This window comes from Artemia sp. Qi Xiang Cuo, chromosome 7 (assembly GCF_049724085.1).
Source record: "Artemia sp. Qi Xiang Cuo chromosome 7, ASM4972408v1, whole genome shotgun sequence".
NCBI lineage: Eukaryota > Metazoa > Arthropoda > Branchiopoda > Anostraca > Artemiidae > Artemia > Artemia sp. Qi Xiang Cuo.
The window spans coordinates 20,706,550-20,725,349 of NC_142800.1; the positions used below are offsets into that span (position 1 = coordinate 20,706,550).

Genomic DNA, 18,800 nt, shown 5'->3' on the forward strand with positions numbered 1-18,800 from the left:
ATATATGTCTATTACAAAATACTGAAAAAACTAGGAATATTCAAGTTCGTATTTTTGTTTTAGTAATTTTAGTTTATTTCTTCATGTAATAGTATTCTATGGATAATAATAATAGGTAATTGCATAACTTACTTAATTTTCAATTAAAATTGTTGTTATAAAACAAAGAGCAAAATACAGTTTGAGATTTATATATATATATATATATATATATATATATATATATATATATATATATATATATATATATATATATATATATATATATATATATATATATATATATATATATATATATATATATATATATATATATATATATATATATATATATATATATATATATATATATATTTCAATTTGACTTGAATAAAATTTTAGCTATATTTCAATGTAATTTATCTCTATTTTGATTTTTTTTTTTTTATGATTAGTCATATTGATATCCATTTTCTTCTGACATACGGGATGTTAATGTACGATCATTATGCACAGGATAACAAACTTTGACAAACAGGATGAGCAATGGGGCTTCATCCTGTTTGACTTCAGCCAAGAAGTGCAATGGGGGGGCAGCAATCCTCTGCCTTCGCACACCCTTGCTGCTACCCTTCCCCAAATTTCTCTAGATACCCATCTATAGGTCGACTCTGGTTGAACTTGAAGAGTTGAACTTGACTGTAGAGGTTGAACTTGACTGAAGAGTCACGCCACTGATTCCGTCCCAAACCAATAACCGGCGGCGCTAGGAATCAACCCTTTTCCCCTCGGACAAAAGATTCCCAACCCAGCGCGCCAACCACTTAGCTAGGACGGCTTACTGACCTAATACTGATAGTAGACTGCTAGTTACTAAACTTGTTTGATTATCCTATATTTATATGATTTGTCTATAATGATATCCATATTCCTTCATCATTTTGAACCATCATCACTTTTATCATTCATCACTTTCACCAGCTGTGAAATAGTTGGTGCGTAGAATGCTAATTAGAGGCAAAACTTCGATGACATAGGACACATTCTTCAGCTAACAATCCAGATTTCTTAATGACTCCTTAGAATTCTTGAGGTTAAGCCTGTTTCCACAGATGTAATTTTTTAGCTTAGGTCAATACGTGACCGGGGATTTGACAGCAGGGCAATCTTGTTTGTTACAAAGGGTCAATTTATATCGAATAGAGGACAATTGAATTCAGGGAAAAGTCTGTGTTGAGACGAGACCAGTTTCTCCCTTTGAGATATGCTTTTAGAGATAGCTTGAAAGCAAGACCTGGATCAAGGGAAAAAATTGTCCTTCCGATGAGATTAAATCCAATTTGTTTTGTCCATTGCATAAGAAACGTTTATTGATCGTAAATTATGGAGCAAACGAACATTTTGTGCTATCTTTTGGAAGACATTTTTCTCTTTTTCTTTCTTCTAGTTCCGTAAAGAGACCCGACTATAAAAAAATTTATTCATTTTGATGTTATATTCTTTTCTTCAATTTAATTCTTTTCTTCTTATCTTCTATATTCTTTTCTTCTATTTCTTCTATTCAATTTGTATTGTTAATTTATTTTTCTTTAATTTGTACTTACTTCTTCTTACTTTTTTACTTCTTTTTTAATTTATATTCTTCTTATTAATTATTACTGTTACCTAAGAAACTGATATCTATTAGAGGGCTTTCATGGAGGGAGGATAAAATAGAGAGGGGGAGAATAAAGAAATAAATTCAAAGATCACAAATTTATCGACGTTTAAATTTATCTATTTTAAATTCCCTTTATTATCCACATTTAATCAGGCATACAGAATATTTCAATTTTGTATAAACGTATGGTCATTACGCATCAATGCAAATAAAAGGTCGATACAAATAAAGGTGTTATCACACTTTTTGGTGAAAAATCGTAAAAACGTATCAACAACATCACAAGTCACAGGAAAGTATGAAACAATCTTTTGCTCGATAGTGCTTGATATGCTTATAGGGAAACAGGTTTGACCCTTAAAGAGAGTGGGGGGGGCCAATGTCCAGTGGCGGCTCTAGCCTCTCTTGCACCTGGGGCAAAATATTGATTAGCACCCTCCCCCTGTCTCGTACAAAATTTGAAGGGTAAAATTTAATAAAGTTCTTACTTCTTAACAAAATTATTTTCAATCTATTAATTAATTAATAAGTTACTATTTAGTTATTATCAATTACCATTATTTAACTATTTTTTTATTAAACGATTAATAATTTATTAATTATATTCATTTATTAACTGCACCTTATACTTTATTTTAATAAAAATGACAATTTCAAAAATTACAAAATGATTATAGCCATTAGATTATTTATTTGAAATTTTGCGCCCCTAAAATTCCTGCGCCACGGGGTGTCCCCTCTATAACTCCCCTAAAACCGCCTCCGCCAATATAATTTTATATTTAACTGTAATATAAAGCGAAATGGCCACGGCACATATGTTATAAAAAAAAATTAGCGTCACTCTCATAATACTTCCAAGTTGACAGCGTCGTGTATATTTTGCGTCATAACGACACTCGCAGTCTGGCACAAAAACACAGAGCCATCTAGGCCAGGCGTCACTTCTACTTCGTAGATGGCTTTGGAAATTAGACCAGCATGTTGTCCAGGAATTGTTGAATTGCTCTTCAACGGGAGCACTAAGCCATCACGCCACCAGCTAACACTTGCTGCCGGACTGGCACTACCTGTTTCACAGCTAAGAATGGCGGTGACGCCAGGCCTTAGTTTTTCAGGCCGAATTTTTGCTGAAACTCGAGTCGGTGGAACTGAAATAACAAAGACAAATTATATATGACTTTTATGTATAATTATATACATAATATATATATATATATAATATAATTCTATCTATAATATAATTATATAAATAATATATAATTAGGTATGACTTTAAAAATTATGTATGACTTTTTATTACAGAAAAAATACGAACAAATTTTTTAGCTAAAAACAATAGCAAAAAAAATACAGAGATTGTACCGTTCACCAAGATACAGATTATTTCACGGGTGAAGTCATGAAAGGGGGAGGATGAGGCTACGGGCTATAGGCCAGGGATAGCAATTGGAGAAGTGGATGGGGCGGGTGAATTTTATCCTAGATCTCGGACTTACTTTTACACCTCTATCTTAAAGAATTAAAAAAGTCCTCTCCCTCCCTCCAAATGTCGTAAAAGGTATTAAACGTTCTCAAAAATGAACGAAGAAAATGTTTATGCAAATTTTGCTGCACACTCATGCCTAAACGCTTAAATTCTTGACTCCTCCAAGGATGCCATTCAACAGGAAACAAGGGGTTATAATAGTGCGAACATTACAACATTTACCGTTATCATTTTATAAGGTGAGAGCAGTGTTTGAAATTGAGGGAGAGCATGCCCCCTTGATTTGAAGCAGGTTTTTAAAATACCCCCTATTTTAGGTATGTTTGATTAGTATTGCCGTTTTTTTGTGTTTTCATTGGAAAAATACTATAAAAAATAGTTGCCTTTTCTCCCTCTATATTCTTGTGAGTTGACACCATTGCCACTGTGTGTCTGGACTTCTAATTCGTGCACGTATCTATCTAACTAGTAATAAAACTTAAGTTAGTTCAAGATTTATTTCAATGGCAAAATAAAATAATGGTAACGCAACGCTCCAACTATGATAAAATTACGTAACGCTCAAACTGCAAAGAGTAAATTTTGATTGGATCTAAGTAACCGAACAACTAATTAACGGCTCTCATTACATAAATTCATTAAGAAATTATTGAAGGAATTTCTAAGTTTATCTGTCAAGCCAGCATTTGCATTTCTAACAATGCTTCTTCTTGCAAGCACTTAGAAGTTTAAAATTCTGGCCTGAAACCTTGGTTAAACTTCGCCTCAGCCATTAGAACCAAGTTAAAATCCCTTTGAAACGACTCAAGAATTTGCCAGATTTCAAATCCCCACCGATCAATATTATTCCACAATATTAATCACAGTGGGGTATGCAACTGAGAAACTTTCGCATTGAGAGTAACTCGAGCTGACTTCCGCTAGTAAACTTCCAATAGAAGAAGAAGAAAAATGAAGCTGTAAAAGTGCAATGCGTCATTTTGCTTCACAGAGTTTGAGACTAAAATGTTATTCAGCAGACTGAACTGTTAGCATATCTCATGTATCTACTTTGGCAAAATTTCAAAGGTGCTAAAAATAAAATTGCTTCTAAGAAAAAAAGCAAAAAGTAAACCAAATAAAAGAGAAAAAAAAACAGCGCGTTTAATATTAGCGTTTAATATGATTACAGAAAAACGGACGAAAAAAAGAAACAACGAAATGTATATAGTAAAAAAAAATGACAGACTGTTTACGAAACATAATTTTTCTAACTTGATACTTTGTGACACAAAAAATAAAATAACAGGAGTATATTATTCAAAATACCAGGGAAATGAAAATAAAAATATTTCCCTCCTGGAACCATCTTAACCCATGGAACCCGCGGTTTTCTAAGATTTTTACCACATTTTCTTCAGTGTTGCCACGATGGACCGAGAAAATAAATAAGTCACAATAATTAATTAATTTGACTCAACTTATCGTTTTTGAAAACTAAAACATAACAATGTATTGATTCCGACACATATTCAATGATAGCTAAACTTTCTTAAACTGTATTATTGCTTAAGAAGCAATATGTTATAAACATATTGTCATATGTTTTAGATAATTTTTGCTGATTTTTCCCGTTTCTTTTTTTTCAAATATGGCGCCCGCTACCGCCAAAAAACTGCATAGTTTTTTTTTCCCGTCCGTGGTTGTAACATTTTTTTTTAGACGAGGCACCCATTTTTAGATAATCATAAAATTATGTCCTCTGGGCCCACGGTGGCAATCAGGGGAATAAAGGGTACAAAAACAGGTTAAGAAGTCTTCGTCCGTTTCCTCGCCTAAAAGGATCAGATCAGAATTTTACGGTCCCTCTCATGACTTGGCACTATTATGTTGACTATGATTTTTTTTTTTTTTGTCCAATAGATAATTATATAGTAAATTAGAGATAATCACTGTCCCGGTAAGCTGATTGGCTAAATAAATAGATCAGCTCCTTTTTTCATTTTTCCTTTTTCTTTCCCCTTTCTTCTTTTTCATTTTTTCTTTTTTCATTTTGAAAGCTTTTTTTCCCTTTTTCATTTTGATTTCAATTGGTTTTCATTCGGGATAGAAATGAATAGCTTTAAACCGTTTTAAAATTTCAAGCACGATTTATAAAACTGATAAATGAATAATCGCCTTGGTTGACGTCTCTGACAAATTTATTTATATATATATATATATATATATATATATATATATATATATATATATATATATATATATATATATATATATATATATATATATATATATATATATATATATATATATATATATATATATATATATATGTATATATGTATATCTCTGTATAAAACAGATGCAACACATATTTGTTGTATATCTACAAAATATATATTATGAGGTAACAGACACTACCTCATATATAGCCTTTTAACTAATCATTAAAAAAAAAAAAAATATCAATCATAAACCTTATATTTTAATCTTTTTATTTTTCATAGGCTTGTGAAAAACACAAAAAGTATTATTAATTGTCCAAAAATGGCTAGTTGAGCAGAAAATGATCTAAGTTAACTACATTTAATAACATTTGGATTTTATGCATACAGATAAGGCATCATATACCTAAAGACTTTTGGTAGCTAAAATATATTAAAACTGCAAGCAGGCGCAAATCTAAGGGAGAGGGGTTAGGGGTGACCTCTCCTACAACTTAAAAATGCTAGAAATTGAACTGAATTGAACCACCCCATATATTGTCTTGTGACAGATCAATCCATAAAATTTACCAGCCATTCAATGACACTTATCATCGTTCTATGCTTTTTATTATTGATATACTTGTTAAAAACATAATTTTTACTATTATTTATCAAAAAAAAAGGTTACATTAAAATATGGACAATGTCAACTACATTAAATGAACCAAATTTTTTTTAAATACAGATGAGGTATACCTTTTGGGCGTAGGTAACAAATATATATTGAAACTGCAAGCAAGCATAAATTCAAATCGGGTAGTGGGGAAGGGAGGGTTTATGGGCGATCGTCATATCCAAAATTAAAATATTTATCCAATATTTTGTTTTTTAATGAAACATTCTACAAGAGACCAACAAATAAACGACGACTATAATCTTTTCTTCAAAGCTTGTCGTTACTTGCCCAAATACTAAGTCACACTGAAAAAGCTATCTCCTCCTTCACAGTCCCCCCATCCACACAAAGATTCCCCCCATCCACACAAAGATACAAAATGACGCTGGATGCATATGTGGCTGCATGTCTACTGTTGTTGTTGTCGTCTGTTGTGTCTAAAAGCAATTTGAAGGTATTTTCTTTCTTTTTCGTTTTGCTCTCAATATTTTTTTCTTTATGAATTAAATTTTAAAATTATAACTCGAAAAGTGAAAAAAAAACATTGGTCTAAACCTCATAATCAATTCATATTTTGTATTTCGGCTTTCTTTTTTTCCAAACTTTTCGAAGTCTGGAAATTTATTTCCTATTAGCATTTTCTTTTTTACTCAAACAAATCATAATGTTACATTTGCCTCTTTGTAAAAAACAAATACTGTTCCATAAATCCATAGTATCTTAAAATATATTCCGCTATTTTTTAATAATTTCAAAAACAGACTAGGGAACTTGAAAAGTGTAAATCTCACAATTCCGTTAGAATTCTAACATGATATAATTGAATTTCTTCTTGATTGATTTCAAACTGTTACACTATCCAACAAAAGAGTTTTAGGGGAAATTCGAGATAAAAGGGGGGAAAGGAGCCTAAATCTGAATTAGAAAAAATCAAAGATCTGAATCTGAATTAAAATCTGAAAAAAAATCTGAATTAGAAAAATCAAAGATATCGCGTCGTTTCTCATTTTAGTGCTTTTAAAGGAACATCTAAGGTGCTAAGCACATTCTCAGACATCACCCGCAAGACTTGAAGATGTAACAAGATAAAAAAAAGGGTGACATTGCCTTTGCAATTTTCATTTTTATTTTTTAAGTTTTATTTTTGTGTAATAAAACTTCACTTCTTTTCATTAATGTTTAAGAGTTTTATTTTTACATTAAAAGTTTTTTATGGTTTCAATTTAAAATTTTTCCTTTTTATATAATCTTGACTTTTTTTTTACTTGAAGAATACTTTTTTCTTTTTTTTTTGACAAAGTTTTATAGCTAAAAATTTAATTTTCATTTTTATTTTTTATTTTTTTTTAACAAATTTTTATTTATTTTAATTAGTTTTTAAAATTTTTATATTTAAAATATATTTTTACCATTTATTTTTTAAAATAAATTTTTTTAAAGGTTTAATTTTTTAACATTTTTTTCAACTTTACTTAAAAATGAGATTGATTGTTTTTTTGTTTTTTTTTATTACTTAAAGAGACCTTCTGCAACGTGAAAAAAGGTGGTGTTTATTTTTTTATAAATACGTTTTTTGTTTTCAATAAAATACTAGTTTCTCAAAATTCTATAGGAATAGGGAAATATCGCGAGTCAGTTTATTTGAGTTAGTTTTAAGCGCGTTTATGGCATAGACTCCGAAGCAAAAGTTATAGTTTGCATTAGGTTTAAGTTCGCTCTTTACTTCCAACAGAAAAATTTATTTAATTAATTAAGTAATTACCTATTTAATCACTTAATTTATTTTCAATAATTTGAAATCTGTTTCATTTAATTTAATCTTTTTTAAAATAGTTTTTAATAATAATTTTTATTTTTGTTAATTAATCTTTTTTATCAATTTATTTCGCCTTTATTAATTTAAATACATAATTTATGAATTTTGTAATTATTAATTTACCTGATTAATCAGTTTACTTAATGAATTGATGAATTGATAGGTCATGAAGCAGATTAGCAGTTTTTGTTCTTAGACACAACTGTTCTGTGACTTATCATCTGTACAAGACTGAAATAGGCTTAAATATTACGCTAAATAAAAGACCTAGATATGCTACTAAAGGTGTTACTTAAGGCCAGTGGCTAGTTCTAACGTTCTAATGATCCTTTGGAGTGAATTCATATCAATGTGTAGAACGCACAACCAAAGAACGTAGAGAAGAGAATTAAACCACGCGGAGGATCCAGAAGGGTGACCATCACCCTTGGCAGGGGGGATACAATACTTTGTATCTAAGACAGTTTCCAACTAAGACATATTTTGAACGATCCAACAAAACTTTTTAAATACTAACCCCCCCCCCCCTCCCTACCCGTTATGTTCGAATAGCTTTAGCTAAAAATGTTCCCTGTTGTATAAATCCTAAAAAGCTTCAGGAACTAAAAGCACATCTGAGAAGCCTGGAAACTGGCCACCCATAGCAACTGCTGATTTTTTTACTTCTTGTTTCATTTAATTTTTCCCTGTTTGACTTTAATTTTATACTCCATCTGTTTTTGTTTATATAGCGGGGAATAAAATACATACATACAAATAACTTATTAAAAGTTTCAGAGTATTCCCTAGTGGCATAGAAATAATTTTGCTTCTAAAGCAAATCCAATCTAGGAGACGACGTCCACATGCTTTCCATTCAAACAAATAAGAAATCTTTCACTTTGATATTAACAGATCAGATAATAAGAGAGAAAAAATATTGACAGAGTAATTATTTTGATATAAATCGAAAAGAAAGTTTATCTCACAGTCAATTTTTAGCTTGACTGATTCCGATAGAAGGCCGTCGTCGGCAGGATGATGAGCTTCGCATCGAATCTGCTTCTCATTATCTTCTCTTTTAGCCATCAAATCCAGTCGAGAAGAAGCAACGTTGCCACTTATTGCATACTCTCCTTTAATCTAGAAAAAGATGTGCACAATTTAGGGGAAAAAAAAAGCACTGAATTTTAAAACTGACAGTAAATAGATTCAATTTAAAAAACCGACAAAAAACAGAAAAAGATAAGGTTTTTTAAAGGTCAAGACCGAATCCAGGGGGAAGGCGGGGTAACAGGTTTGAACCTCCCTAGCCCCCAACATATATATATATATATATATATATATATATATATATATATATATATATATATATATATATATATATATATATATATATATATATATATATATATATATATATTATATATATATATATATATATATATATATATATATATATATATATATATATATATATATATATATATATATATATATATATATATATATATATATATAATATATATATATATATATATATATATATATATATATATATATATATATATATATATATATATATATATATATATATATATATATATAATACAACCATATATATTCTTTCTGAAGATAATTTTAAAATTTATACTTTTACCAAAGTCCCAAGCTCAGGGCTAAAATCCTAAGATTTAGGGAACAATTTCAAAGAGGGGCAGTCCTGTTATAAAGTGCGTTAAATGTGCGTAATATGAATCTTTAAAATACAGACTGAAACTTTTTTTATTCCCAGTAATGGCTGGTCTCCACTATATCCAATTAAATAAATTAGGCACGTACAAGGAAGTTTTCCAGGGGCAGGGAGGGGGCAATAACAAAAACATTTTATTTGATAATCTCAATTAGGAATGTCACAAAACTCTCAAAGCTAAGGGTTTCAGAGGGTAAGCCCAGAATCTCCCCCTGCGAACGTATATGATATAAATACCCCTTTTACATCCCTTAGTTTTTTGTCAGCACCTCAGCATATTCGACGTGACGAAAATTCCACTATAGGTTCCTTTGTCACATGCTAAAACATTTTTCAAACAAGAAGATACGCCCTTTCTTCATTTGAGTTTTTTCTTCATATCTAAATTCAGTGACGACTCTAGAGGGACGAGGGGGGCGCCTCCCGAACGTAGTCTAAAGTAGTGTATTTTACTTAATTATCGCAAGTTTGCGTTCATTAAACTTGCTCCAATCGCAAGTTTATTGGATCAATTTCTTTTGCCCCTCCCCCCCCCCCAAAAGGAAATCTTGAATCTACCCCTGTCTAAATTTAATGACTGATAAAATTTCAACATGAACAAATACATAAAAACCAATTCCTGTAACACAAATATGTACAGTTGTTCAACCGTGACAAAGACTACTTCCTCCGTTTTTTATTTATCGAAATAAACAATGTTGTTGGATAATATATTGTACTGTTTTGTCCTGGTGGAGAATATTATGTCACCGAATAAAATGTCATTATTTTTGACAGAGAAATGTTTGCAATTTCATACAACGCCAACGGTCCTCGCAACAATGCAATTCCTTTCGTTCTAAACTGAAAAGAATAAACAATGAACCTGGTGGAATCAAATCCACCAAATTCATTTTGGCGTTAGGACTTAAAGAATAAAACATATAACATAAAAACAATTTAACACAGCCCCCCCCCCAAAAAAAAAATGTCCGACCAATAAAAACGTGGCATACATAGAAATTAATTAATTTTTACATATAAATCAATAACATATACATATGAATAAATTTTTTTATTCATCTTTTAAGTTTTTTGGTAGCCCTCCTCCTGCCGAAAAAAGTGTTCCCCAAACAAAAATAATTGATACGGCCCTGGATACTCTATATATGGTTAAAATAGCCAACAGTAAAAAAGGCTTTTCCAGTTAAGTGATGATAGTAAAGCTTCCCCAATACTCTGATAGTATCAGTTTCAATAATTTCCCGTTCTCTCCTTAATTTTTCAAACTTCTTAAAACTAGAAAGGCGAATTGAATAAACTCTTAGGCCGATATGCAAAGAAAAGGTTTTAAAAATACATTAAGAGGTGACAAAAATGATTAATGTCATTTATATTTAGAAAAATGAATAGCATGTTTTCCATTAATCGAAAATTAGCAATGAAAAAAAGGAGAAAAGTGACAATTTTTCACATCTATACGTTTCATACTATCCAATATAAAAAAAAAAAAAAACATTTTGAGCTTTTTTGTTAGTCAACAGAGAAGAAATTATTATTGATAATATTTGTATAATTTTTTTTTAGTAAAACAATTCATATTTCTTATCATATTATATTTTATTTAAAATATCATAGCTTTTAAATTTCACTAATAATCTCACTAATAATTCTAAAAAGAAAGCAAAATCAGATATCGGGAACATTTTCAAAATGATTAAGTAGTAGAATCCCAAAGAAGAGAGACTTTCTAGTTGGACTAACAGGAACCTTAAATGAACACAAACAACATAGAAAGTAGTTTTCTAATTTAACATTTGTAGGAATATCAAATAAGATGGATTCAAATATGTTATTAAATATGTCCTAAGACTTAGGCTGGCTATATGCATAACGTACAGAAAATGATGTAGAACGAAAAAACTGAAAAAAAAGAAAAATTAAAGAAATAAAATGAGGGTAATTTTCAGCCAATAAACAAACAAAAAATAAATCAATAAAATTTTCGGCAAAACTCTCCGCTAACCCGTCTTCAATGTGACATAAGTAGTCGCAGGAAAACTATTCATCATTTTATTTCCTTATATATATATATATATATATATATATATATATATATATATATATATATATATATATATATATATATATATATATATATATATATATATATATATATATATATATATATATATATATATATATATATATATATATATATATATATATATATATATATATATATATATATATATATATATATATATATATATATATATAATATAAATGAGCAACATAAAAGAGAGAGAGAGAGAGAGAGAGAGAGAGAGAGAGAGAGAGAGAGAGAGAGAGAAAGAGAAAGAGAGAAAGAGAGAGAGACAGAGAGACAGAGAGAGAGAGACGGAGAGACAGAAAGGGGGGAATAGCAGGGGGAAACGAGAGACAGCTAGCATACCCTAATCCTGGCTTGTAATTTTTTTTTTTTTTGTATCAGTACGTATATCTGCTACAATTTTACACCATCTATTTAGCGAGTTTAACCTATTTAAACGAATCTACAAGATCAGAATCGTTTTCTCTTTTTACCGAAATAATGGATAATTTTAGCTTTAAATGGTGTTAGAAAAAATAAAAGACAGTTGAATAGAATTTTGAGTATGTTTTTTTTTAACATAATGTTTATTTGTTACATACTTATACTTTCCTCGGCGCTCGAATCGACTCGCCTCACGAAAAAAAAACTTTATTAAGATAGATAAAATATTAAGAAAAGTTACTTACCTCTTTCTTTCCCTGGAACCACTTAATTTGAGCCAGGGGGTTACCTCCAACCGCCATACATGAAAGACGAATTAAGTTTCCCTCGCGTATTCCAGTATTACTGTCTGATATTCCATAAATCACTGGCTTCTGTGGGGGTCTTGAATAAAACAAATAAAGATCTACATCTTTTTGTGAAAAATACTAAAAGTGAAGTTCTATTCCAAAGCAAGTGTCAAAAATGGATAAAGAATTGAGAAGGTTGCCAATGGAATATATTTACATTTTTTTCAAATCTTAGAGTAAACAAGAATTAGAAAAAAAAGTATATGTATTTAAAAAGCCAAGACATATGGACCATTATTACAGGATTTATCCAGAAGAGGGAAGTTCGTTGCGTTTATTTTGACTCTGCTATTAATATTGATACAACTAATCTTATTCGATTTTTTTTTTATTCTGAAAAATCTATTGGGAAAACTATGAAAATCTCTTATTTGAAAAGTAGATTTTATGGAACACAAGGTTTTCTAAAAAAAACGAGCATTTTGATAACGTCGTCGTCCCCTCCCCTAGAGTCTTGTTAATTGGAATATATACCCGTTATCGGTAGGGTCTTAATTGATTTTATACTTTAACATTCAGCCCCCCCCCCGGGCTACGGCCCCTGGCACCAGGGTGTCCCTCATGTTGTAGCACTTGAAAATAACTTAAAGCCACTTAACTTTTGTGAAATCTCAAAATTTTTAATAGCTTTTATTGCCCGGTCATATTATTCAAAAAGCTATGTTAGGGCGGGGCCTAAGAGCCCCTTTTATCATCCACCCCCTTCCCGAACGATAGGCTAGAGCGATACATCAAGCGGCTGCAGCTAAGGATGTATCTACAATTTGTGTTTGAGTGGGGGGGGGGTATTAAAAACAATAAAAAAAAAATAAAAAAAGCTTTTATTTTCAAGTTTGATAAATTTTTACGAGTGGGACAAAAAACCTACACAAAGTTTTTTTTGTAATTTTTTTTCAGGAAAAAATTAAAACATAAAAAAAAATTATTGACAAATAATTCATATATCTTGAAATAAAACTTGCATTAAGTTAAAGATCTTAGGAATATAAAATCCAAAAAAGCTGCTCAATTGGGCATATTACAAAATTATGGACCCCAAAAACACTTTTTTTTTATTAAGTTTTTTTAAACCTTGGGTTTGAGCTCCACTTGGTGTATATTCTAATTTACCGCCATTTTTTAATTATATATATAACCCGACGGTATCGAAACTTATTTGGGCTACCACCCCCTTTTCAGAAAAAAATATAACTCAGCGTCTCCTGGCAATAACATTCTTTATAAATTTCTAAAACAATTAAACAGAAAAATATATATATGTGCTTGTACCTTTTTCATAAAATATAGCAAAGGAAGGTATAAATTAAAAAAATTCGTGTTAGAAATTATGAAAATGAACTTAGAATAGAGGGGTAATATAGAAAAAGTTCAAATATTCGATATCTGCTTATTCAGAAGAATGAACTTGGCGCGCTTCATGGACCTATCCTTGGATCTAATTCCTTCAGCAATAATCTTAAATGGATCTACAATATACTACCTGAAATTATTATTATGCACCTGTGGTCATTACCCCCGCCCCACCCCCAAATTTTTACAGCACCCCCCGGTAGCGCCTCTTTTGAAAATCACTGGTGCAAACCATGAGTGGTAAATTATAATCAGAAAGTTACCATTGTTATCAACTGAATTTTTAGTATTTCTTCTTAAGGTAATTCCAAAGAAAGTCAAATCACATTCGACAGTTTTCAATTTTACAAGCTTGCCAGATAAAAATGTAAACAAGTCGCAGAAGCTATCACTTGAGCTGTCAAAGAACTCCCCCTAGGATACAAATCAGCAAAACATCTGAATTTTATTTACTCAAAAAGAGGAAACTCAGTTTGTGTGTCTCTCATGAGACTCTTTCGAAAATGAGACGAGAGTGCCTCATCTGAAAAACATTTTGAGATCAAAGAATTCAACAAATCCTCTCCTAATTTCTCAAGAAAAGCTTTAAACACTTTCTAGCACTATCTAGTGGATCATAAGGAGGCAGAAAAGGGGACCTTTAGAACTTTGTTTTCAACTTTAGTCATGGTTACAGAATGAACTAGATAATTTTTATGTTTCCAGGGTAAGTCAGTTGAAGTAAATAAAAGCGGCATGGGATTAATGCAGATGAAGATGAACTTACAGAGGTTTAGATAAATATGTATAGTGAACAAATTGAAAAAGGCATCCAAAACCTGTTTTTATTGGCGGTTCTGGCCTGTTTTGCGTCCGGGGCAAAATCTTGATTTTCATCCCCTTACCTACGTCTTCCAAAAATTTTCAGGCCAAATTTTGATAAATTTTTCATTTGTTAACAAAATTTACCATTTATTTAAATCTGATTTTCGTTACTTTAACCTCGACAAAATTATTAAATATCTCTTCCTAACTGATTGCTTCTAATTCTTTAATTCGGTCAATTTACTCTTAGCTTAAAATCCAATTTAAAATTGCTTAAATTCGGTCTACAAGGAATGGTGATGACGATATCGGGAAAATGAAAATTTTCGAATCAATTTGCTGATACTAACTGCCAACTGCGCCCTCTATATTTTGATAAAAATAAAATTTCAAAAATTACAAAATGAATGTAACCGTTAGATTATTCATTTAAAATTTTGCGTCCCGTAAATTTCTACACCCGGGGCAAGCTCCCCCTCTACCATCCACCCTAAAATCGCTTCTGATCCGTTTACTGTTAACGTAATTTTTCTGGCTTTTTTCCGGCTTTTTCAGGCTTACCAATAAAAGTCACATATTGAATTAAATATCAAGGATAATCAAGGATCAATATCAAATACATCTATAAAAAATAAATACTAAGGATTCTAAAAAAACATTAAAACTTTTAATTATATTTGTTCTATTGCTTAAGAATATACAATGTTCATTTTGTGTAGTTTTCGACAAGCTTTACACATAAATGATGACACGTTGGCTTTTGACCATCCGTTGATCAACCTAGAATTGTGCCTAATTGTGCACCATGGGACACCATGTGCACCATGCACATGGGACACCATCTGTCCGGGGCCAAACGAAAAGCGTGTCGTCCCCGCATTGAGCGGAAAGAAGTCATAAGGAAGATTTAAAGGAAACTAGAATTTCATAGAAGAAGGTAAAGAGCTAAGCTTCAATTATGCTAGGTGGGATGAGGAGCGTGCGCCACTGTGTTGGCCTCAGGCAGATAGATGCTACAATGAGTTTTTGGTAATAGTAGTAGATGTAGTAGTTGTTGTATAATTAGAATTCATTTTATACGGATATAATATCTGTTTTAATTATATTTTCTAAGGATAATAATATTTATTTATTTAATAAACAATGAAATTTAATTGCATTTATTCTATATTATATGGCGACAGAGAAGGGAGGCTTTAGAACCTAATTTTCAAATTTAGCCATGGTAATAGAATGAACTAGATAATTTTTTGAGGTTTCCAGAGCAAGTCAACTGAAGTATATAAAAACAATACGAAACAAATTGCGAATCAGGATGAATTTCCGGAGGTATTAATAAATACGAATTAAATACGACATAAATAAACACGAAATACATAAATACAGCTAATGAATTTAGAAAGGTACCAAAATGCAGTTTATTGCTTAATATAATTTATCTGGCTTTTAAATCTACCTCTTGCACAACTAAATACTTCTAAGTCAGATTAATAGTCGCTGAATTTAAAAATAAAATTCATCGCCAGCTTACTGTTTAACACAATCAATCAACGATAAGTAGATTTTGCATAACATACAAATTTTAACTGTGACTATTCAACTTCGGAAGCTCATGTTTTGATTCTCTTTTTTCTGGACTTGATCCACTTTAGAACTGAATTTTCGATTTTTCAAAATAACACAAAACATATACTTACGAATCACACTAACTATCTTCGTATCAACAATAGTTTGAGAAAATCCTAACTCATGAATAACAGCGTAGCAAGCAATCGTCAGATTCCTTTCATTGGATTTAACTAGTGCTGTTATATTTGACCTTGAAACGGTGCCACCATGAGCTGATTGGATAACACGAGATGTTGCATCCTTGACTGGCCTGCCATCTACGACCCACGATATACGGGCTTCTGGATTACTATTCCCAGTTGAGCACTCCAATGCTAAAGTATCCCCAATCTTCGCTTCGGTAGGACCGGTAATCTTTACAAAATCAGGTGCAACTGAAGAAAAAAATAACTTAAAACTAAACCCAAAGAGAGTAAAAGAGATAGCTTTCCTATAATTTTGAGGAAAAAATGCACTTCAATCTCAAAGGTTTACGTCTATGACATCTGTCTCTATATATATATTTCCCGTATATACACCTCAAAAATAAGTTTCCCATAATTTTGAGGAAAAAAATTTGCTTCAATCTCAAAGGTTTACGTATGTGACGTCTGTCTGTATATATATTTTTCCTGTATATATTTTCAAAATAAACTTCCTATAAATTAAGTTAAAAAAATGCACTTCAATCTCAAAGGTTTACGTCTATGACGTCTGTCTCTATATATATTTCCCGTATATACACCTCAAAAATAAGTTTCCCATAATTTTGAGTAAAAAAATGTGCTTCAATCTCAAAGGTTTACGTCTGTGACGTCTGTCTTTATATATATTTTCTGTGTGTATTTCCAAAATAAATTTCCTATAATATTGAGGTAAAAAATGCACTTCAATCTCAAAGGTTTACGTCTATGACGTCTGCCTACATATACTTCCCGTATATATACCTCCAAAATAAATTTTCTATCATTTTGAGGTAAAAAAATGCACTTCAACCTCAAAGGTTTACGTCTATGACGTCTGCCTACATATACTTCCCGTATATATACCTCAAAAATAAATTTTCTATCATTTTGAGGTAAAAAAAATGCACTTCAACCTCAAAGGTTTACGTCTATGATGTTTGTCTATATTTTCTATGGTCAATGCCATCTTTAGGGAAATACAATTTTTTGAGGAACCAAACAACCCCCTCTTTTTAAATGCTCATTGGTTCTCCTATGTGAAATTTTAGCAACGAGCAAATAGAAGGAATGAAAAGTTATGTTAAACCTAATATGTTTTTAATATAGGGCAGAGTTGCTTAAATTAAAACTGACTTTAAATGGTGAACTTTTAAGTTTACCAAAGTTTGTTAAAGTTTGTTTAAGTTTGTTTAAGTTTAAAGTTTGTTTAAGTTTGTTTAATTGTTTAAGTTTAAAGTTTGTTAAAGTTTGTTTAAGTTTGTTAAAGTTTAAAGTTTGTTTAAGTTTGTTTAAGTTTAAAGTTTGTTAAAGTTTGTTTAAGTTTGTTAAAAAAAAACAAATGCCCCAATTTATAATTATAATAGGGGTAAATTCTAAAAGTATTCATAATAAAACAGAACTTATAATTTAACATGTTTAAATTATATGGTAATGTTCTCATTAATTCTTTATAAAGGTAAATTATAGTGTAAATTAGCATATTTAGTTAATTCTCTTATTACATAGTATATATCAATATACGACGACAAAAAAAAAATAAAGAGAGAAAAGAAGAGAAAAGATATTAATTAAAAAACAATAATTTTAAGAACAATAAAAAAATTTTTTTTATTTTTTTTTTTTTTGTAGTATACCTTGTCTTTTTCAATTTTTTTTTTATAACAAACAACAAATTAAAAAAAAAAAATTTTTTTTTTTAACTATTGTTTGTTACATTAAATTTTAAAATTAAGTGAAAAAGATTATTAGGTCACCAAGAGCAGAGGAGGTGGGATTTTTAATTTAAAAAAAAAAAATAAAAAAAAAAAAAATCAAGGAAATAAAACAATAAAGCCTTGCTCTTAGGTTTCCTAAGCGGGTAAATAAAAACTGTTATTTCAGGCAAATCTAAATTAATTATAATTAGTTATAATTATCCTAATTATAATTAAAAATATCATCACAGGGCAGATAAGATTACTGTTAACATCTAAAAAAATGAAATTGAATTGTATAGGAGACACTATTAAAGACTTAACAAATATAAGAAAGCTTTATCACCTCTCAGGACATGTCTATAGAAGGTGGTGGCTTTGCACCAGCTCCCCATTTTACATTTTCTTGATATTTTTATTATTTGGTCTTTTCACTACTTAATACCATATAATTATATCATATATCATAATGCCATTATAACATATACCACAATACCATATACCATTTTACCATAATATTTTCGAATTCTTCCCCTCCTCTCATCACTTAAAAAAAAAATGTTTCACGCCTGTTTCCACCTGCCATTTTTTGGACATGACAAAACGTTGCCAAATTTATCAATATTGGACTGAAGATCTAAAGAAAATTGACCAATTTATAGCTAATTTTTTTTCCCAACAATAATTCATGTTGGCAAATAGAAATTTCGCAGGCCTCCATTTCCAGTCAACATCTGAGCAATATAAAGTTTCTTT

At 30.3% G+C, this 18,800-nt stretch overlaps 1 protein-coding gene across 1 annotated transcript in view; it reads right to left on the minus strand.

The window, feature by feature from the left end:
- The window catches only part of LOC148950044 (nephrin-like), a 295,913-nt gene that overhangs the window by 136,463 nt on the left and 140,650 nt on the right, over positions 1-18,800 (minus strand). The window contains exons 7-10 of the mRNA XM_089092085.1: positions 16,255-16,560; positions 12,299-12,459; positions 8,775-8,928; positions 2,488-2,790 (exon numbers count right to left, since the gene is read on the minus strand). Coding sequence (XP_088948211.1) covers positions 2,488-2,790; positions 8,775-8,928; positions 12,299-12,459; positions 16,255-16,560 — 924 coding nt within the window. The remainder of the gene's footprint in view (positions 1-2,487; positions 2,791-8,774; positions 8,929-12,298; positions 12,460-16,254; positions 16,561-18,800) is intronic.